The 22,900-nt window shown below is 48.0% G+C and overlaps 1 protein-coding gene across 1 annotated transcript in view; it reads right to left on the bottom strand.

Annotated features, from left to right (window-relative positions):
- Positions 1-22,384, bottom strand: part of LOC138487551 (zinc finger protein 585A-like) — a 154,170-nt gene extending 131,786 nt beyond the window's left edge. The window contains exons 1-2 of the mRNA XM_069614033.1: positions 22,250-22,384; positions 9,025-10,074 (exon numbers count right to left, since the gene is read on the bottom strand). Coding sequence (XP_069470134.1) covers positions 9,025-10,074; positions 22,250-22,273 — 1,074 coding nt within the window. The 5' untranslated portion in view covers positions 22,274-22,384. The remainder of the gene's footprint in view (positions 1-9,024; positions 10,075-22,249) is intronic.
- Positions 22,385-22,900: the final 516 nt, after the last annotated feature.

The following is a 22,900-nucleotide window of genomic DNA, read 5'->3' as shown; positions in this document are numbered from 1 at the left end:
CTGGGGCATCAGCCTGTGCCGGACGAGCACTCTTCCTCTTCCGCTTGGAAGGTGGTGGTGATCCTGAGTGTCCTGCGCCGCTCTGGACACTAGGGGCAGGAGCCCTGGTGGACTCTGTATCAGGAGTGTGGGATTGCACACTCAGCATGGGAGTTGGTGCAGGCATTGGCTCGAGTGTGATGGTGTCAGGGGGAATGTCAGCAGCATGGACTAGGACCGACACTGTCCTGGCTGGGTGTGTGAGGGCTGGGGTGGATGGAGCCGCAGCTGCCCCTGCAGCCACTCCGCCCTGCCTCCTTGGTGCAGTAGATGACCTTGCAGCCCCAGATCCACGTGGCATGATGGCATCAACGTGCACCAGCGCACGTGTCGTAGCCCTGCTGACCTGGAAGTCAGCCATGGAGTCAGCCAGGTCTGGTGCCACAATGGGCTGGTCCAACAAGGGCTGAGCATGGATGGTGTCAGCGACTTCAGCCTCAACGGGAGGGGGGGAGGGGGGGGGGGATGATGGGTGCCCTTGACTGGTCCTCCACACATGGGGGGTCAGGCTCACCCTGCAAGTTACGACCACGTCCCCTACCGGATCCACCACGGCCACCACTTGTGGCTCTTCCACCTTTGCCACCCTTACGGAATCCTCGCCTCCCAGCCATGGCACTGATGTTAATGTGCGTATGGGAGTGGCTGTAGACAATTGTCCTGGGCAATTGGGGGTCAAAGGGGTTGGGTACCAGATGGTAATTGTACCCTAGTGCTCTAGCACGGCTGATTGTAACCCCTGGGGAAAGATGACGGGTCACGCAACGCACAGGAGGCCCAAAAAAGGGAGATGACGTGCACGCAACCCCTCCTAGACCACGTGTGCAGAAAGAAAAACCTGCACTACGCTGTGGCACCCAGTAACACAAGAATGAACGTATGCGTGTCACACGCAGCCTAGAATGACCTCTGAAGGGGTAGGCAACACACGGGGCAAGCACAGAAGTTGGATACGTGCGTGACTCACCGTCTGCCAGGTAAAAGAGCGTGAAGAATGAGCGCGTTTGGCTGGCTAAACCCCCGCCAAAAGAAGATGTGTGCGCTGTCTGAGAAGACAGGACAACAGTAGAAGGGGACACTGTTTGAGGGAACAGGCCCAGGTAAACCAGTAAAAGAGAAAAAAGAGAAAAAGCTGTCAGAGGTAACAGGGAATACGAACTGGAAACGCCGTGAAGTAAATCGCGTGTGAAACGACAAGAAGTACAGATTTCACCCACTCGCTCTCCACGAAAAGCACGTACAAGGAAATGGTGTTCTACATGTACCTTATATACAGGCCCACACGTACAGCGTCACTTACGCGGCGTGTACGTTCACCAATCACACGCTTTGTCAGTCCTGCGTGTAGATCCATTTTCACCAATCACACGCTTTGTCACTTCTACGTGTACATCCATTTTCACCAATCACACGCTTTGACACTGGGACGTGTCACGCAACAATTTCCTGCACGTGCAGATGACTATAGGCGCGCATATGCTGTTGACGGGTTTACGCGCTAAGGCCCTTTGCTGACGTGTGGGATTTCACTACCTATCAGGCTGTCCACGCGTTCACACACGAGAGACTACGCTCCTGGCCAGGAGGCGAAATTACTGCCCCCCAGAGCCCTGAGCACGCTCCCACCTGCCATCTGCTGCTGCCTGACTGCCTGCTGGCCACGTGCCCCACAGTGCTGGTGGGTGGGGGTGTTGGGAGACATGGGTGGGGGCCTGGTGGAGGGTGCCCCTGCACTGGTGGGGGTGGTGGGAGACATGGGTGGGGGCTTGGTGGAGAGTGCCCCTGGTGGCGGGGGGTGGTGGGAGACATGGGTGGGGGCCTGGTGGAGGCTGCCCCTGGTGGCGGGAGGGTGGGGGTGGTGGGAGACATGAGTGGGGGCCTGGTGGAGGCTGCCCCTGCACTGCTGGGGGGGTGGGGGTGCAGGGGGACATGAGCAGGTGTGCAGGGTAGTCCCCTGTTTTGTAGACTGCCTGCAGGGGCCGTGGAGGGTGTACAGGGAACACCTGTGAGGACCCACCCAGCCTAATCGCGTGTGATGATTCCCACGCACCCCTGTAATACACGTACCCTGGCTAATCGCGTGTATAACTTCCCGCGTACCCCTGTAATACACTTACCCTGGCCAATCGCGTGTTAAACTTCCCGCGTACCCCTGTAATACACGTACCCTGGCTAATCGCGTGTTGAACTTCCCGCGTACCCCTGTAATACACTTACCCTGGCTAATCGCGTGTTAAACTTCCCGCGTACCCCTGTAATACACTTACCCTGGCTAATCGCGTGTTAAACTTCCCGCGTACCCCTGTAATACACGTACCCTGGCCAATCGCGTGTTGAACTTCCCGCGTACCCCTGTAATACACGTACCCTGGCTAATCGCGTGTTGAACTTCCCGCGTACCCCTGTAATACACTTACCCTGGCCAATCGCGTGTTAAACTTCCCGCGTACCCCTGTAATACACGTACCCTGGCCAATCGCGTGTTGAACTTCCCGCGTACCCCTGTAATACACGTACCCTGGCTAATCGCGTGTTGAACTTCCCGCGTACCCCTGTAATACACTTACCCTGGTCAATCGCGTGTTAAACTTCCAGCGTACCCCTGTAATACACGTACCCTGGATAATCGCGTGTTGAACTTCCCGCGTACCCCTGTAATACACTTACCCTGGCTAATCGCGTGTTAAACTTCCCGCGTACCCCTGTAATACACGTACCCTGGCCAATCGCGTGTTGAACTTCCCGCGTACCCCTGTAATACACGTACCCTGGCTAATCGCGTGTTGAACTTCCCGCGTACCCCTGTAATACACGTACCCTGGCCAATCGCGTGTTGAACTTCCCGCGTACCCCTGTAATACACGTACCCTGGCCAATCGCGTGTTGAACTTCCCGCGTACCCCTGTAATACACTTACCCTGGCCAATCGCGTGTTAAACTTCCCGCGTACCCCTGTAATACACGTACCCTGGCCAATCGCGTGTTAAACTTCCCGCGTACCCCTGTAATACACGTACCCTGGCTAATCGCGTGTATGACTTCACGTGTACCCCTGATATGCACGTTTCCCGCTTTGCGTTCCTTGTTTGGCAGCCCTGTAACTGGTCCAGGGTTAGCGCAGCCCTTTGCGATGATTTAGCGATTTTGATGGCTTTTCCTTGCGCAAGGGCGTTCTTGGGGGCGTTACTGGCGCTGCTGCAGGGTCGCTGCGATACTCTGCGCCACGGCTGGTTTGGGAGCATGAAATCCATGAATACGCTGTGCGCGGAAATCGGTTTTAGCGCACGTGCCTGGCGCAGTCAATCGCACGCGGACACTCTGCGCCAGCCGCTTGCGACACTTTTCAGCGAAATTCTATGAATTACCCTGCAAGTGTGTGCCCTGCAGAATGAGTTGGGCTAGAGGGGAGAATGGCCAGGGAGAGGGAGTCGCAGAGGTCACAGAAGAGTACAGAGGAGGAACAAAGAGAGTCTAAATGTATATTGAGGCCACCAATGAGGAGGAGTTGAGTGGTAGAGGCCAGTAGGGAGGAGGAGAAATCCGCTCATTCAGAGAGAAAAGAGGTGATTTGACCAGGAGGCCGGTAGATGGTAGCCACAACAAGAGAATGTGTAGGTGAGAGAGAGCCTACAGACAAGGCATTCAAAAGAGGAGTAGGTCTGAGTGGGAATGATAGAGACAGGAATCCACTCAGGAAAGATCAAGGCTACCTCCCCCCCCCCACTGGACCGGGAGGATCTGGGTGCGGAGAGGATCTTGTAGCCCTCAGGGAGGAGAGTGTCAAAGCTTGTGACAGAGCTGGCCGTGAACCATTTCTCAGCAAGACCAAGGACATCAAGGTCTAGTTCTTCAAGCAGGTGGCAGATGTCAGAGGAGGTTTTGACAGCAGAGCGAGAGTTGAGAGCATGCAGCATGAGGCACCCCCTTCAATGAAATGTATGTAATTAAAATACGCCTAAACACTTGTGTACTCACCCCCCCTAGTAAAACATCCTTGGGGATGCCTGATGTGTCATTAATCCAATCTCCTAATATAAGTAACAGGGGTTCGCATACATTCTACAGCTGGCATCCAGCAGTAAAATTGGCCTGTCATTTTCAGGTCGGTCTCGGCCCCACTTCTTATAGACTGGAACAATCGCAGTGGGTTTATATGAGTCATGGGGTTTCCCTAAATGTGTTATGGCATTAGAAAGCAGCAGTTAATAAGGGCATCAGCCAGTTGGTTCTTCTTTATCAAGGTCAACTGGTATCTGGTCAGGGCCTGGAGTTAATTGCAGCAAGAACCTCTGAAAGAGTAAATTCCAAGGGCAGGCAATATTCCGTAGTGCTGTAAAGACTCATCTAATCATCATTGTTAGTAGGCAAGGGCTCTCAGTCCTCCAGGTAAAGGATTGAGAAATACCTGCAACACATGTTTTCAGTTATTGAGGAAGGCAAAAGCTGTTCCTTGCAGTAGGTACCTTTGAATACTAGAACCCAGAAAGTACTTGGTTACTTAGAACTAGAGGGCAATAATACTGCTTCCCAATGTCTTCTGACTTTTTGAGTTTTTTTCCTGTATCAGACACTTCCATTCTATCGTCGAGTTTCTAACTGAGTCATTGGGCCTAATTTTGAGTGTGGCAGAAAGGCAACAACGGCGCCAGTAGTGCTACCGGCGCCGTTGTTACCTCCCCACCACACTACGAGTTCTGCTTGCAGGTGCCGGACTGCACGCCTGGTCTGACCATAAGGGCACGGCTACCGCCAGAGTTATAGTGAGGGCCATTATCTATGTAATGTCTGATTTGAAGTGATAAAACTAGTTTATTTCTTTTCTTCTTGCAATCCTTGTCAAACTGGGACTCCCTCTTCAGTTGGATAGAGGTCACTACTTTATGAAAAAGGGAACAAGACTAGAGGTGACCCTTTCATACGAACACCATATGAGACTAGGATCAGGATGTTGAGCGTTAGAAACAATTTAAATAATTTATGATAAATCAGCAGAAGAATATTCTTGAGGTCACAGTCTTCCCATCTCAAACGCCTATTATTTACTGAGGGATGTAACACATGGGCCGTCTCAAACAATATACATTTGTGAAGTCTGTGGCTAGGGTTATAGTCAAGGGGTAGTGAACACTTTCACCTCTTTGGAAAACTTCTAATGACTTTGCAGGCTTCTAGTTTATTATAGCAATTAGTATATAATCAATATTGCTTATAGCCCTGGCGTTATGATAAATAGGCTCAGGTGGTACATCACCATTTAGTCGTCACCCCAATATCCAAATTATAAAAAAGCTGGGAAGTCTGTAAGGGGAAATGTATAGGATTTCATTTGCTATGGTGGAGTTAGGGGAGACTTGTCCCAAATCAAGTCCTCCTCAATAGGAACGGAAATTTCATGTAAGAGTCCATACTGAAGGTTTACATTTCTGACAAATAACAAAATTGTTTTGTTTTGTTCATCACCCACCTAAATGTTATATAATGTCCGCATACCATATAAGCCCTAGGGACTGTACTGTTATAGATGTTGAATAGCAAACGAGTATCACCTCCTGGGATTTCAATAAATAGGCCATGTATATCTGGTGAGCCTGTATCGATACATTTTATGTGGGCATTCAATTTTGCACTAACCCACATACATAGCCCATCGCTTGGCCATCCCATTTCACGAGAGGGAAAGACTGCAGAACCGTGAAACACATATAACCCTACAAATATAGAGTGCTACAGGTTTCCTGTAAGCATAGACGTCTAAAGATCTAAGAAAATCAACCCAATCGAGGTCATACAGATGTTTGGGCCGGCCAGCTGTGTTCCAAGACACCACATTCAGCTACTGCATAAGATACCTCTCTTGTGTTCATTTAATAGTATTACAAACAACTGGCAAACAGGGAGTGGAATGCCAAACGCTGATTCATGTGATGTTGAAGGGTATTGCTTCTGGGTTGGGCAAGGGTCGGTAGCAGATTCTGCATGGATTAAATCAACTGCGGATGGACCTCTCCTCTCAATGTGAAGGCCTGCAGGAGGAATAGTGCAGAAGTCAATTGATAGAAGCCCCTACGCAAGTTCCTCATTATGAAGGTAATTGTGATATAGGGCCTCATTACACGGTAGGCGGTAAGGGTTTACCGGTACCGGTATTTTACTGGTACCGGTAAATCCTTACCGCCTTACTACGAGGTCCCTTTGCGGGTTGGGGAATTTAACGCCTGCTTTTTGCAGGCATTAAAAATCCAACTCGCAAAGGGACCAGGGAGCTAATTACGGTACCGCAATTTGCGGTACCGTAATTAGCGTCTTCCCCATTACCATTATGCCCTATGGGGCAAAAATGGGAATGGGGAAGGGCAATGGAGGAAGGAGGAATTACCACCTTCCCAACCATGGAATAGGGCGGTAATTTCCCCTTTCCTCCAAGGCGGTACCGGTAAATTACTGGCATGAACCATGGCGCTAATAGCGCCATGGTTTACCGCCTACCGTGTAATGAGGCCCATAATCTTTGCCACCTTCCCCAAGGGCATGAAAACCCCCTAGCTTCAATAGTATCATCTCTCACGGTTGACAAGCAGTGTTTCTGATGGTGTATCCAATATATACATGTATTGATAAGATTGTCTTTCCCCTCCTGTTATCCTGATATTGATTTTGGTACATTAGTCGCGCATAATACTCCTCCTCTATGGTTATAATCAGGAGGTATTAATGGGGCTGTTTGTCTTTTCTGATCTTTTTCTAAAGATGATAACTATTCCCCATTACAGTATGAGGTACATCATCTGAGGTTTTGGGGCCTTTTGCCCCATAATTTCTAGGTGGCATTTGGCCCATGATTGGGAATGAATGGCTTTTAATATGATTTTCAATCACCTGGAAAATTGGATTTGGTTAGCAGCAGGCATTTGATTAGTTAGTGGTAAATGAGTAGCTACAGCGATCCTGTCTGGTGGTCGACCCACAGGTGCATTCCTCAAAGTAGTGTATGGAAGGAAGGGTCCGTCCAACCCCCCTCCCATCCATTCTAGCCCCGCATATGCACGACTATACTCGGTACGTGGCGGGCACAGCACCAATGGCCAAGGAAGCTGGGCAGCCTCTGACCTACATATCAGTGCATCGCATACAATCCCATTCTGACTGGTCCCTAACCCTGTACTCTTGGTCTAAGTATGGACTCCATTTTGTTTGGTTACTGACTCCATTTTCTAAAACAGAAAGCCTGAAAATGCCAAACTGCAGCCCTGCACCTCTCACCCTCTGGGGCCGCGCATAGACAGCCAGCCAGGCCCTCCTCCCTCCCCCTGCCACAGCAGTAGCAGGCCTGTTCCCACGGAAGTTTGTGAATAGAAGTAACACATCAACCACTGTATCTCTCGCCTTCCTTGTCGCACCACTTCCCAGTGGATGAACTGAGCCAGAGCTCAGGCAGGGAAAAAACCATCCGTCTCAGTAAATCTAACATGGTGTCAGCAGACCCCCTGGTCGAGAAATGTGCCCCAAGCCCCTTCAACCTAAGTTCTGTTTGATGTACCAGTTGTGTGCCCTCTGACCAAATGATATCCCCGCTCACCCCAACCCCGGCAGACCAAAGTGGCAATATATTGCTTTTTGTACTAACATGTCTTGATGCTGTCCCCCACTAGATCTAACAAAATAGAATTATAGAGGTATCCCAGAAATGTGCCCTGCTGATAATCCACCTGAACCCGTGAGGTATTTCTTTTATTGTGTTGTATTTTATGATGACATAGCCTAAAACGTATATCATAATATGGTACTACAGGTCTGAGTGCGTGTGGCCACAAGAGTAAATGTGTCAGTCAGGAAAGCATTGCTACACCATGGATCCGGCCTGACCTTCACCTCGCAAGACCAAGCCCCGCAGACCCGCGTGATGCCTGCTGGATGTCCAATCTACCAGCCAATCCTGCTGGCCCGGCCCCTACACTTCCATACTGTTTCCATTCCATTTACCAATTGCCATGTAACAGAATGTACCTATAGAGGAACATCACTAGTGACACTAACAGTTTAAAATGTAATGTTTATCGTTTGTTTGGCAGAGCGCTCTGAGAGTTGCAGAGTTCTCTGCATGCCCTATTTTACTTAGATAAAGATTTACTTCTAAATTCACCCGCACTTTGTCCTGGTCTCATTCCCTCCTGGGGTGTGTCCACCTTTTCTTCTCTCTCATTGTGGGGGAGTTTTGCTGCACACTGGGGGGCCGCTAACTTACAGTAGTTAGGTTTTTCAGATCTTGCTTGACTATAACAAACTCCTTTTCTAAATAACCAATAGATTGTTGCAAACTTCAATGCTGCATGCCAGGCATGTTATAAGTAGATATTCACTGTGGGTGCTTAACTCATGAACTGTTTCTATTTAACATATTTATAACATGCACCATTCACCCAAAAGTTGTCCGTGCGCAGAGTGCTTGGACCACAGGAGAGTGCAGCAGGACTGCTTATGCAGGACTTCCAAGATTCCAAAAAGATCAGATAATGATCAGCAAATGGAACAGTGGTTGGAAGGGAATTCCACTTTTTGGCCCCTATATCACCTCCAGCCTCGGATGGGACACTTGTGGAACGCTTCTCTTTGCAAAATATCTCTTAATTTTATTTCCAATAAACAATGCACTGTGTCATGGAAGTCCTTGTCCAACATATACATGGCTTTTAACTATATGAATGAAGCTTCTCCGCCTCTGTACACTGGTGTGGTCGCTCTCTAGTATGGCATCTTTGATGCCTGTAAAGACATGTTCTCTGAGTGAAGCTCTTCTCACACTCTGTACACTGATAGGGTTTCAATCCAGTGTGGGATCTGTTATGAGTCATCAGGTTTGATGCACGATTACAGTGCTTACCACATCCTGTGCACTCACAGGGCTTCATCTCATTCCAGTATGGATCCTTTGATGACTGTTTAAGCCTTAGAGGAAACTGACATTTTTTTGCACTTTATTCATTATTAGGGTTTCCCCACAGTATGGATCTTCTGATGCTGCCGCAGATGTAAGCTCTTAGTGAAGCTTGTATCACACTGTGAGCACTGGTATGGTCGCTCCCCAGTATGGATCCTCTGATGCGTCTGCAGGTGTGAGCTCTGAGTGAAGCTTTTCCCACACTCTGTACACTGGTATAGTCGCACCCCAGTATGGATCTTCTGATGCCTGTTCAGGTTTGACCTATGAGTGAAGCTTTTCTCACACTCTGTACACTGGTATGGTCGCACCCCATTATGGCTCTTCTGATGCTGGTGCAGATCTGTGCTATAAGTGTAGCTTTTCTCACACTCTGTACACTGGTATCGCCGTTCCCCAGTATGGCTCCTCTGATGCCTCTGCAGATGTGAGCTCACTGTGAAGCTTTTATCACATTCCGAGCACCGGTAGGGTCGTATCCCAGTATGGATCCTCTGATGCTGGTGCAGACTTGATTTCCGAGCAAAGCTTTTATCACACTCCGAGCACTGGTAGGACCGCACCCCAGTATGGATCTTCTGATGCTGCTGAAGACTTGATCTCTGAGTGAAGCTTTTATCACACTCTGTACACTGGTAGGGTCGCTCCCCAGTATGAATCTTCTGGTGCTGCTGCAGATTTGGGCTCTGAGTGAAGCTTTTCACACACTCTGTACACTGGTAGGGTCGCTCCCCAGTATGGATCCGCTGATGCGTGACCAGATCTGAGCTATAAGTGAAGCTTTTAACACACTCTGTACACTGGTATGGTCGCCCCCCTGAATGGATCTTCTGATGCTGCTGCAGATGTGGGTTCCGAGTGAAGCGTTTATTGCACTCTGTACACTGGTAGGGTCGCTCCCCTGTATGACTCTTCTGATGCTGCTGCAGATGTGGGTTCTGAGTGAAGCTTTTATCACACTCTGTACACTGGTAGGGTCGCTCCCCTGTATGGATCTTCTGATGCATGTGCAGTTGTGACTTATAAGTGAAGCTTTTCACACACTCCGAGCACTCAAAGGACTTCTTCCCAGCATGCATCCTTTGATGGCTGCTCATTCTCTGTTGAAAGAAGCAAAGGTACCCTTTATTATTTTATGTCATCGTACAGCCTAAAAACAATAGTTCTAGCACAGAGCTGTTTTCTCATTTTACACACCATTCACAAACTCACCGAGTTATCCCGTGAGAAGCCACACTTGTGAGCCTTCACCAATCAGGAGAGAGACATGGAAAAAATGTACTTGTTGGGAGAATCCTACACGGACTTACATGTACAATATTGAGTACAAATCTAGTCGTATTTTCCCCCCAAATATGAATAGATGAGACCCGGCATGAATTTCACTTTTACTGCTTGATGCAGTATTTTTCTAAAACAGGGAATTAATTGGGAGAAAACAGAATTATCAATAAGTAACTATCGACTATGGGACTATATTCCACCTAGAGGGTCTTAGTGAAATCTGATAGACAATGAAGTGGAGCTCGAGTTTATGATGCCATTAGGTACCCCGAGGTGGAATATACCCCATGACTGATAGCTGCCCAATCATAATGTTATGATGTCTATCACCCCTGTGTCTTTTTCACAGTCCATGAGCTGTGCCCAGGGCCCAGCAGTCCAGGGGGTGTGAAGGGAAGGCATGAGGGAGATATATATAACAGCAACAATAAAGTTAACCACAGTCAAGAAGAACGAGTGCACCACCAACCAATACTGTTCACCAGGCGGCAGCCATCTACGGCAAGAACTTGTACCCCATCTGTAGCCTTTTTTCTTTCCCGACTACATGTGAGTTATGACCTGATCTGGCCGAGGCTCATCCACTCACTCACAACTCTTTACCTAGCCCAGCCTTTAGCCAACCTCTGTGGCATATGACTCTCTCCCCCACCTCTTCCCTTTACTGCCTTCTGTGCTTTTGTGAATATTTCAAATCTAGATGTGTTCTCCATCTCCACACCACCATTTTGCATTGAATGGTGCATATTATGAATATTTCAAATCCAGGTGTATTTTCCATCTCCACACCCCATTTCGCATTACATTGTGTTCCTTTGTGAATATTTCAAATCTAGGTGTGTTTTACATCTCCACGCCCCCATTTTGCAATGCACTGTGTGCCTTTGTGAATATTTCAAATGTAGGTTTGTTTTTCATCTCCACACCTTAATTTGGATTGCACTGTGTACATTTTTAATATTTCAAAATCTAGGTGTGTTTACCATCCCCACACCCCCATTTTGTATTGCACTCTGCGCTTTTGGGAATATTTCAAATCTAGGTGTGTTTTCCATCTCCACACACCCTTTTTGCATAGCATTGTGTGCCTTTTGAATATTTTGATTGTAGGTGTGGTCTTTCTCAGAATCTACACTTCTGTGCTCAAGTGTTACCCTTATATCTATTTGCTCTCCCTATGCTACTAGGTCGACGGTGGATTTTCTGCCCATGCAGTGCAGCCTCATGCTGTAGTCTCCATCCTGTATCTCTCCACCACCCCTATGGCACTCACCATGTACCCTATCTATTCTAACTGCTATACTATCACCTATCCCACTTCTCTCACAAAGTCTGGAAGGAAAGTGTTTAAAAAAGATTTATTGACCACTAAAACTGGTCTGTCCATAGCTGACACCGAAGTCAGTGCAACTTCCAGACATATTGTCACTTGTATCCCCTTTTCTGTACGTCCCCTCTCCAGATCTCTGAACTCCTCACCTTATCTCTACTCTCTCTCCTGCTGCATCCTCTCCCATTAATGGTGGCAGTAGATGGGAAGTACTCTTGGCGGGCTTCTCTACATCCAGATGTAACATTAATGTCCATCGTAATGGCACTATCATGGCTCAGGGTCCTCAAGCCAACCTCCTCCTCTTTCACTGATGCCCTTCATCCCTCATCAACTTCCTTCCTGCACCCGCTACTCCTTCTTCCTCTCTTTCTGCTCTTCCTCCCCGTCCGTGTAGGGTACCACGCCCCTGTACCACACCATGGGAAAACCTTTAAAAGGCAGAGACCTACTTCATCTGGCTATGCTAAATGCCCGCTCTGCAAACACTCTGCTGACATTTGCCTCCTCCTTGAAGACCTGGACTTCAACATCCTCACCCTCACTGAGACATGTTTCAAGGCCAGCTCAGTCACTGCTTTTGACTCCCTTCTCCCTGATGGCTACAAGATCATCTCTAAGCCACGCCCCCAACCAAGATGGTGGTGGGGTTGCCCTAATGTTCCCTGAGTGGGTCCCTTCTTCCTTTATACCCACCCAGCCTAACTCCTCTTTCAAGAGCCTGGTCTGTCAAGCTTGTCATCTCTCTTACCTCACCCTTGACCATTGCCACTATCTATCGACCACCTGGCTCCATCACAGTGTTCCTTTCAGAATGGGTGGATTTCTCCTCCTTTTTCCTGTCATCTACCTGTAAATTGCTTTTACTGGGTGATTTAAACATCAACCTTGACTCTTCATTCATGGCCACCACTCTCTTCTGTGACCTTTGCACCTCACTCTCCCTCTCCATTCTCCCCCTCCCTGGTCCTACCCACTCTGCTAGACAAACTCTCAATGCCTTCATCCACACTGATCTTCTGCTCTCCCCACTCTCTCTCCACCCCTCTCTCCTGGTCAGACCACTCCCTCCTATTCACTCACTTGGGCCCTCTTGGCCCCCTGACCTCACCTCCACCATTTATGCCAACCTTGTTCTTGGCCACAAGTGTCAACTGCTACCTCTGATGCTGCTCTTAGCAACTTCCACCTCTCCATCAGCAACACTCTCGATATCCTAGCCCCAGTCAAAAGGATCGGCGTGAAACATGTCACCAAGCGGAACACCTGGTACGACTCTGATCTCGAAGCTCTGAAGCGCAAGTGCAGAGCTGCGGAGCGGAAGTGGCAGACTTCAAGCTCATCCTCTGACAAACTGGTCTGTTGCCATCTCCAAAGGCAATATCGTCTCTCCATTCGCTCCAAGAAGAGAGTCCACATTCAGGCTTGCTTCTCAGGTGCATCCAATAACACAGCTGAAGTCTGTAAAATCTGCAAGGAACTAACCAATCCCTCTGCAGTCTCCACCATGCCTCCTTCCCTCTCTGGCCTATCCCGCCATCTGCACTGCACTGGCCACCCACTTCTCTACTAAAACTCAGGACATCCTCCCATCCCTTTTCCCCCTCCCCCTTCCTCTACTCTTTCTCTCCGATCACATCGGACGAGGTCTCTAGGGATGCCCGCTCTATGAGGGTCTCCTCCAAACAGGTCCCCCCTGTTCTTCCAGAACTATTAAAGACAACATCGATTCCCTCACCCCTGCACTTACTGATTTCTGTACTCACTCTCTTGCTACTGGGTTCTTCCCTGAAGCACTCTCTTGTGGCCCCCTCCTAGGAAATCCTCCTGCAGACTCCTCATGTCCGGCCAACTATCGCCCCATCTATATCACCCCCACTACTGGAGAAATTGGTCCTCCCACAACTGACTCAGCATACTGAGCTGGTTGGTTGCCTCCACGACCATCAATCTGGATTCAGAGCATCCGGAGGCACGGAAACTGCTCTCCTGAACACCCATGAAGAACTGCATGCACCTCTGGACTCCAAGGCCCTGATTCATGGAATTATTTGCGTGTAAAACAGAGATTTGCGTGCCATTCTGCCTGTAAATCCCCATTAGTCAAACAGGGATTTGCGGACAGAATGGCACGCAAATCCCTGTTTTACATGCAAAAAATTCCATGAATCAGGGCCCAACTCTCCTGCTGTTCTCATTCTACTCAATCTCTCCTCTGCTTTTGACACTGTCAACCACTCCATCTTCATAAAAGGACTCCATGATGCTCTTGGAATCTCCGAGTGGGTACTGGACTGGCTGACCTCCTTCCTCACCGACCGTCCCTCCCACGCGTGATCTTGGGCTCTTTCGCCTCTCCCACCTCCATCTCTATATGTGGCATCCCCCAGGGCTCCAACCTCTCACCCTGGCTCATTAACGTCTATCTCGTGCCACTGGCTCACCTTATTTCTACTTTCTCACCCCACTTCCAGTGTTATGTAGATGACACCCAACTCTTCTTCAAACTTCCTTCTGACCCTCTTGCTACCATCTCTACAATTTCTGACTGCCTCTCTGCTATCCAGTCCTGGTGTGCTTCCAACAACCTCTGCAACAATGCCAGCAAGAGTGAGATCCTTCCTATTGGGATTCCTGCTTCCACCTTCCTCCCTTCCCTCTGGTCGCCCTCTATGGGCTCCCCCACCTCCTTCTACTGAAGCCAGAAACCTCAGAGTCATCTTCGACTCCTCTTTTTCTTTCCTCCCTCATATCATGGACCTTGCCAAGAAGGCCCATTTCCAAGTCCACCTTTCCTCGCCTTTCCCCAGAAGCTCAATGTCTCTAGAGCCCTGATATTGTCTAGACTGGACTCCTGCAACAGCCTCTTCATTAATCAACCCTCCTACTCTCTCTGCCCCCTCCAACTTATCCTGAATAAGGCTGCAAGACTTATCCTTAGCCCCAAGCCCAGGGACCGTATCTCTCCAGTGATAAAAATCCCTCCACTTGCTCCTGGTTGTGGCAAGGATCAAATTCAAATCCTTCTGCATCATCCATAAGGCTGTTTGGGGCCAGGCACCACACTATCTACAATCTGCTCTCACCAACTACTCTCGCTCCAGGTCCTTATGTTCTTCTGGCTTAAACTCTCTGTGTGTCAAGCGCTTTCCTAAGTGGCGAGCTGGTGGCCGGTCTCTTTCCTCGGACGGTTCCCTCCTCTGGAACAGCCTCCCCCCTCCCTCTTGAGCCAGATCACCTCAAATTCCAGAAGTGCCTGAAGACCTTCCTCTTCACCTCCTCCTGCCTCCTTCCCCTCCCGTGCTAAACCTCTCAGTCGCTGAGATTGGTGGCCTGGGCCCTTATGTTTCCTCCTGAGTCATGGCAGTCCTCCAAATCGCCTGCAGCCCCTCCCGCTCCAAACACTGGCCCTTGGGCACCCACTGGCCTGTGTTCCCTCACAGGACTGCACTTTGTATTGGCAGATGACCATTCTTTTCTATGCGACCTCTGGCTAGCAATTAACCGGTACCCAGCAACTTACTGCCTGGCACTCCCCCCAACCCCCGGGAATCTCATTAGCACTTCCCCCCCATTAGTGTGCGCCCCTTCTCTCTCTCTGCACTTGCATGATCATAAAAGCTCATCTAGTAGGACCACCTCTATCCTGTGCATTATTTTATTCTATTGCCCATGTACCCTCCCTTTGCCCTCTGGGAGTTTTGAAACACAATGGGTCTCATTATGAGTGTGGCGGTCCGGAAGTAAGGGTGCCGGCTGCAATGTACCAGCACCCTTTCCAGACTGCTACACTCTGAATCTGCGGGCAGTGACTGTTAAGCCTGGCAGGTCTGACCTACCAGGCGTAAAGGCACCGCCTGCAGAGATTTCATGGAGCACTGGAACTGTTATCAACAGTGCCGGTGCTTCCGTCTCCCCAAGGGGAATGAGGAACAACATTTTCCGGCGCCTGACATCCGGGGCTGCTGGGACTTGTAATGTACCAGTGGCACCGGGATATCAAGAGCCGGAACAGTGGTAATGAGGCCCAATGTCTCACTGTATAAGCACCTTAACAAATGCACAATAATATAAACATTTTAAAATAAGAAATAACCGCTGACCATCGCCATGACAGTGCAATACCAGAACCATGGCTCCGATGCAGCCAAATGCAGTGTGGCCGGCGGCAGCAACAGGGCCAAAGCTTTCACAAACAGCCAGAATCACGGCTCCTGCACTGTCAGGGAAGCTATTTTTGTATATGGGTGGGGTGCTGGGCTTTTCTTGCTTCCCTCAGTTCTGATATGACCCAGAGGAGGGAGAGAAAACACTGGAACCCTTGCCCATGAAATCAGAGCTATTGAATATGAAATCCATAATCCTCTGCTGTGAGGCTACAGTGGGACGATATGGCATTGGGAAAAGAGAAAAATTGCCATTGTTATACATAATAACGCTATTGATAATGATGTCTTGGGAAGATGGTGTGCTGAATGCCTGTTCTCTCCCCTCTGCTGCCACTCATGTTAAACTGTGCACATCCTGCTAAATTCATGAAACCACAAGTAGATATTACACAAGTGCTGGATCATGTGTTGTCTCAGACAGCACAAATGGGTCCACGGTACTATATTTAGTCCAATGAAGGAACGGACTATAAAAGACACACGGGCCAGTCCTATATAATAAGTAATACTTAATTCTTGAGAATTGCTCTTCAGCCTAATACTCGAAGGGTCGCTCTGATGTTTGAATCTTAGAGTATACAATCTCACACATTACATATACCTAGAACATGAACATTAGTATTATTCAGCAAATACTGTTCCAGCAGCTACACACTACAACAAAGACAACTAAGACCAATACGTGTTTTTTCGCTCAGTGATATTTGATGTATAACATGTGTTCCCAAGGCCAAAGAAAAGCAAATTAAACAGACAGGACAAAAATATACAAAAATAATTCTTAGAAGATGCTTGGAACTCACAACATACCCACATATTGTTTGTTTGTTTATTTATTTGGTAATCTGCACCGAACCCTTAGGTAGCTGAGTGCAACAGGTACAAGCATACTTACAGCTTAGTTACACAGTGGTATCAGTACAATACAGGGAGCAAGAAGAAGAAAAGAAATACAAGCAGAGTACAGTGATGGTATACAGTAAGTTACATAAATAAGGCAGCTACATAGGTATATATGAAGGGTATAACGTGGGATCATATGTCATTAGAACATAGCCAGTTTAAAGTATTGCGCCTGAAGCTGGGATAGGTCTGGTCAGTTCTAAGGGCCAAAATTGCCCGACAGGGGTATGAGGATCTGGGTGTCATCTGTATAGTTCATGTAGGTGACACCCAGTATGTCCAATTTGTCGGATAAGGGCTTGGTAAAAATGTTATACATAGTGGGCAAGACACATGATCCTTGTAGAACGCTGCAGGTAGTCTGAATCGGGTCTGCTGAAGCAGCAGGGGAAAATACTTTCATTGTTCTATTTTCTAGGAAGGACTGGACCCAGGCTATTGCGTCGCTCGAAGTGGTCTGCCGAGGCTAAGTTTTTGCATAAGACTGCAAGGTCCACCAAGTCGAAAGCCACCGACAAATCGAGGAGGAGCAGCATGGCTGTTTTGCCTTTGTCCTTAAGCTCGTCAATGTGAGTTTTTAGGTCGATTAATGCAGTTTCTGTTCCGTGTTGTGGCCTGAATCCAGATTGGCGGGAGCCTGTTTCAAGGTAGTTCTGAATGTGCAGGTACGCTACTCTGTTGATTATTTTAAGGAGGAACGGTACTGTGGTGATGGGTCTATAATTTGTGGGGATGGATGGGTCTAAGGTCTGCTTATTGAGCAGAGGTAGAACCCAGGACTATCTGATGTGAAGTCAGATAGTCGACACAGAGGCTAGTCAAAAGGTTAGTGTAGTCAGTTTGGTAGACTTGTCACCTTATGGTGGTCATGGGCTAGTGTGCTCATCAGAGATCTACCGAGACGGGCAATCGCAAAAGGGCAATTACTGGGTCCTTCGAACTCGGCATAACCCGGTAATTGTCCATTCGCAGGTGCCGGGCCGCGGTGCATCTCCGGCTGCAGCTGTGTCAGTTTTACAGGCACGGCTACCGCTGTGGTTGTAATGAGGCCCACAGTCTCCCACTGAATGTCTTCAGTTAAATGATCACTGAGAATGTATTCTAAAAAAACACTGTGAAACCTTTCATATTAGAGACTTAGCAATTTTATGGAATTTTCTATTTCAAGCAACGAAAAATTTGGTTAGAATAGCTATTGTTTAATATCTCTTTTAATTAGAGTTGAGACAAGCGGTGTAACCTCCTATAACACTCCATAAGACTATATAAATGTGGAAGTGCTATAGTAGATCCCATGGTTAAATGTGTCCGGTAAGTGGAGAAATAATAGGGTTAATCGCATTTTGATGCCTGTACGATCTGAACCTGATCCAACAGACGAAGTTATAGAATAGAAGTTGAATTTTAGCACTTGTTTTTTGTTTTTTCTCTTTTTGCTTGTCTCCGACTTTTTATTATCTTCTGCTGTTCATTGACACTAAATGCTATATTAATGAATTGTAAAAAAAAATTGGATAATGTATCACTCTCATCGAATGAACATTTTTATAGGTTGTAAATTTGAAACTTGTGGGGAATGACCACGGAATGTATGTGGAACTGAAGTGACTATTTTTTTTCCTTTTTTAAAAGAGTTGGTTTATCTAGATGAGATGCTATTTTATGATTTATGTATAATGCGATTAGATGATGATAAAATGTATTGTTAATTTGATAAATTATAATATATTGAAAGGTTGTATTACTTTTACAACTATATCAATTAAAAAAAGGAATGAATAGCCATGTGCAACTGTGGGCCACATTTTCATCAGTGTACAAGACAATTTTATGGCCCAGTCCGACCCTGGTAGCACTCCAGATGTCTATGAAATTAACTGATGAACTGAGCATATTCTTTACGAAGGATGCTGCTGTTTAGTTGTGAAGTGCTGTTATTTTTAGTTTTAAGGAGGTTGCTAGTGGTCAGTTGGTTTCAAAAGTTGGGTAGAATGGTAATGTATTGTTTGCAGCTTATTTTATTTTATTTTTATATTTATAAAGTGCACTAACAGCCCAAGGGCATCGAGGCGCTGATGCAAGATGATGGGGGTCATTGAGAGTATGACGGTCTGGTAACAATGGTAAAGGTTAGCTTGCAAGTATCATTGTTACCGGACCGTCATACTCCGAGTTCTGCAGGCGGGTGCCCTCCCGCCCGCCAGGTCTGACCTGATGGGCAAAACAGCACCAGCCCGCAGACCATGTCAGATGCACCGTCACCATTCATGAATGGTGCCTGTGCCATCGACCTCCCCATTCCCATTGAGCCTTATGAAGTTCAAATGGGAATGGGGAGTAATGAATTCCGGCACCTGGCAATGGGGAAATACCGGGTCCGCCCGGGTTGTAATACCCTGGTAAATGCCCAATCCTGGGCACCAGAAAAATGTGCAAGTTTGGCGGCAGCCTGCCGGTTTTGCTTAGTTACAGGAAACAGTGTTTTGGCTCTAGGTTACAGTGAGTATACACCTAACAGTTACATAGATGGTTACAGTAACTTAAGTCACAAGTTAACAGTGTAGGTTACAAAGATGGTTAAGTCACGTATGTCGTATGGTGTCCGTATAGGTTACATAGCATGGTGGTAGCTAACAATATCGGCAGGGTAACAAGGTCAATCGGGCCCTGTTTAACCAAATAGCAATGTTTTTACCACTTTCCGGAAGGCTATGTGTGAGTCTATGCTTCTGAGGTGAGGTGGGAGTGAGTTCCAGTCAGTTGCAGCAATAGCAGGGAAACTGGAGCCTCCGGCACGAGCCCTCATGGTCTTAGGGATGGTAATTTGATTCATATATGCTTGTTAATCGTACAGCATACATGAGCTTTCATATCCATGACAAATTAAAAGCGCATTTTCTATTAAAATGTGTCATCCTTTTATTCATAGGTAACATGGCAATGGGCCTCATTACAAGTATGGTGGTACAGTAACAACGGTGCCAGTAAGCTACTGGCACCGTTGCTATGTACTGCCATACTACGAGTTCTGCGAGCGGGTGCCTGTCAGCCCGCCAGGTCTGACCTGGTGGGCAAACCGGCACCCGCTTCAAGACCATGATGGATGCACCGGCAACGGTATTAATGGTGCCGGTGCATCTGTCCTCCCCATTCCCATTTGTGTCCAATAGGACTCAAATGGGAATGGGGAGTAATGGTTTCCGGTGCCCAGGAATGGGCAATTACCAGGTCCACCAGGGCTGTAATGCCCCGGTAATTGCCAATTCCCGGGTGCCGGAAGGAAAACATGACTCTGGTCGCAGCTGTGCCAGTGAAACCGCCCAAGTCATAATGAGGCCCAATGTCCTTAATAGTGAAACAATCCAATTAACCTCGTTATTGTATTATGGCAAAAAGTATCAAAGACAAACTTTTTTTTATAAAGAAGGACCATAACTTTTGTTTCAAACATCTGATTTTAACTCCAAAAACTAACTTTTTTCGGAGTGGAGAGGGCATGTATTGAAATATAAAACAAATATATAACAAGAAGTACAAATTCTAATATCTCAAGTGAGAAAATAAGGAGGGTATGGGGCGGTATCCCCATTATCAAAAACCTCTGTTAGATATACTCTCTGAGGCAGATCATTTACAACGATCTAAACTATCATTTATCTTGCTGTCTATAAGCTCCATTCAACTCTGTTCCCATGAGAACCACTTACATCGGCCTTTTCTGTTTACTTTGTGAAATCTACAGTTGACCTTCACTGACTTTCATTTTCTAAGTGCTTAACATAGGCTTTCACGTTCAAAAAGAACTGCCTCAGAGAAATGAGTTTCAAAATATGCTCAGTGTAGTAACATATTTCAATGAAAAGGTCTTTGTTGAAACAACATAGAACCCGGTATATGTTAGTCGCCATTCCCGTGGAGTCCCTAACGGTGCCGGTGCTTTTGTGATCAGTCTGCCTACTGGGGCCGCTCTCGGAGTGTGGTCCCCAGAAACAAGGGTACCCCGACAAGGAAACAAACCATATGATATGATAGTTTATTTATATGGCGCCTATACACAACTGGGCCTCATTACGAGTCCGGCGGTAACCGCGGCGGTAAAACCGCCTGGTTACCGCCGGACTTGTATTACCATTCCGCCTCCGTGATTCCCGGAATTACCGGGGCATTACAACCCCGGTTTTCCGGGAATCACGGAGGTGGAATGGTGTAAATCCCCATTCCCATTGAGTCCTATGGGACTCAATGGGAATCGGGATAATGGAAACACCGGCAGCATCTTGTAATGCTGCCGGTGTTTCCTCGTCCGCCTGCATGCGGGAGGTGTTAAACCCGCCAGGTCAGACCTGGCGGGAACATCACCTCCCGCCTGCAGGGGTCGGGATCAGGCGGTCCGGAAACAACAGTGGCGGCGGGTTTACCGCCACCGTTATTTCCGGACCGCCAGGGTCGTCATGAGGCCCAATGTGTTTCAAAGTGCTTCAAGGCAAGGGAGGGAACAAGGGAAAATACAATGACATTCTTACAGGCCGTGAACAGTAAGGATGTGAAATTAACTATCGTACTCGGCCTGACGACATTTCAGATAGTGCAAGAAGGAAATGGAAACATACAGGCGACTACCGTACTAGGCCTGAGAACATTTCTGCTAGAGCCGGAGAAAAACAAAAGGTGAGGGAGAGGGGTGCAGAAAGGCAGGGGAGGAACCAAACAAGCGACTATCATACTAGGCCTGATGACATTTCAGATAGCGCTGGAGGGGGTGGGGAGGAAAAAAAACAGTAATGGGAGACTGGAGGAAACAGACTAGATTGCCATCATATTAGGTCCAGGGACAATTCTGATAGAGTAAGTGCATAGAAGAAAGTAAGGAGAGGAGATAGGAAAAGGGAGAAGGGAAAGGAGAAGAGAACAGAGAGTAAGCAGTCAAAAAGAGTGGAGAAGTACCTGCTCCCCTTCTGCAAAGGAAAAGAAGCTGGAGGGCTCCTTAAGTAGGCAAACGGAGCGGCAAGCAGGAAGGCACCAGGTGGGCGGGGCTTGCTAAGTGGTGAAAAAGAGCAGCAACCAGGAAGGCATCAGGTGGGTGAGGCTTGCTAAGTGGTGGTAAAGAGCGGCAAGCAGGAAGGCACCAAGTGGGCGGGGTGTGGCTTAGGCCAGGTGACCTAGATCCACTTGCACCTGCTCCCCATCTGCCTATTTCACCTCAACACCACATGACGGCTAGCAACCGAAAACACACCACACTCAGTGACCGGTTTCTCACACCACACTCAGTGACCGGTTTCTCCGAACTGAACCTGCCAAGAGCACATCACAGCTCTCTGCGCTTTCATCCCGTTCAATCCGACTAATAAACCCCTCCAGGCTCCTTGTATTGTAGATCCGCCACAACGCCAAGAGACCACGCAGGTGGCAACAGTGCATGCTACAAGAACCTTTAACAGAACATAACATGAGTGAAACCACAACTCGCAGACTCCAAAGCATGTTTAGGTTAATAGCCAGGGATGGCTGAAGGTGGACCTCAAGAAAAGGGTCCAGTGGGAAGCAATGGCTGCCGCCCAGGAGGAAACAACTGCAAAGGCCTCTCACCTCATCTGACCCCTGTGCAGACATTTCTCCTCAGTGATCATTCAAAGGAGTGATTAAGACGGGAGAGAGCAGGGGAGCCGTGAGTCGGTCAGCACAGCCTTTCTCTAGTGAGAGACGAGTGACCCGTGGTGTCCCAGCGCTGCACTGAGGCTGCGCAGAACAGGAGAAACTACTCACAAAGGCATGCCCAGAGATGGGATCTGTACTGAAGCTCTCCAGTGCGGCTGCGCAATCTATGGAATACTAATCAAACAGGCATGCCCAGAGAAGGGATTAGGACTGGAGTTCTGCAATGAGGCTGCGTAGAACAGCAGACACAGGTCACGAAGGCCTGCCTGGAGATGGATCAGCACTGCAGCTCTCCACTGAGGCTGCGCAGAACTGGAGACACTTCTCGATCCCGAGCAACAGTAACAAGTGATTTTGCTTTCGTGCCGGGCAGCCCTCTGAAAAGCTTTGGAGGGAGAGCGTCTCACGGAAAGAGGGAGAAACTAAAAAGTAGCAATAGTTTCAATTGAATAATCGGGGCACGTCTAAATCAGGAGTGTTAGCATGCATGCATGCACAGGCAGGTGGATGGTCGGCTCACTTGTGGTGCCATTGTTTGCTTTCTCTCCTTAAAAACTGTGGAGCTCATTTTCCAAGAGGCGT

This window comes from Ambystoma mexicanum, chromosome 9 (assembly GCF_040938575.1).
Source record: "Ambystoma mexicanum isolate Mex_15411 chromosome 9, UKY_AmexF1_1, whole genome shotgun sequence".
Taxonomy (NCBI): Eukaryota; Metazoa; Chordata; class Amphibia; order Caudata; family Ambystomatidae; genus Ambystoma; species Ambystoma mexicanum.
Note: the sequence above shows the minus strand (reverse complement) of the source record. Positions and strands in the feature narration are given on the sequence as shown.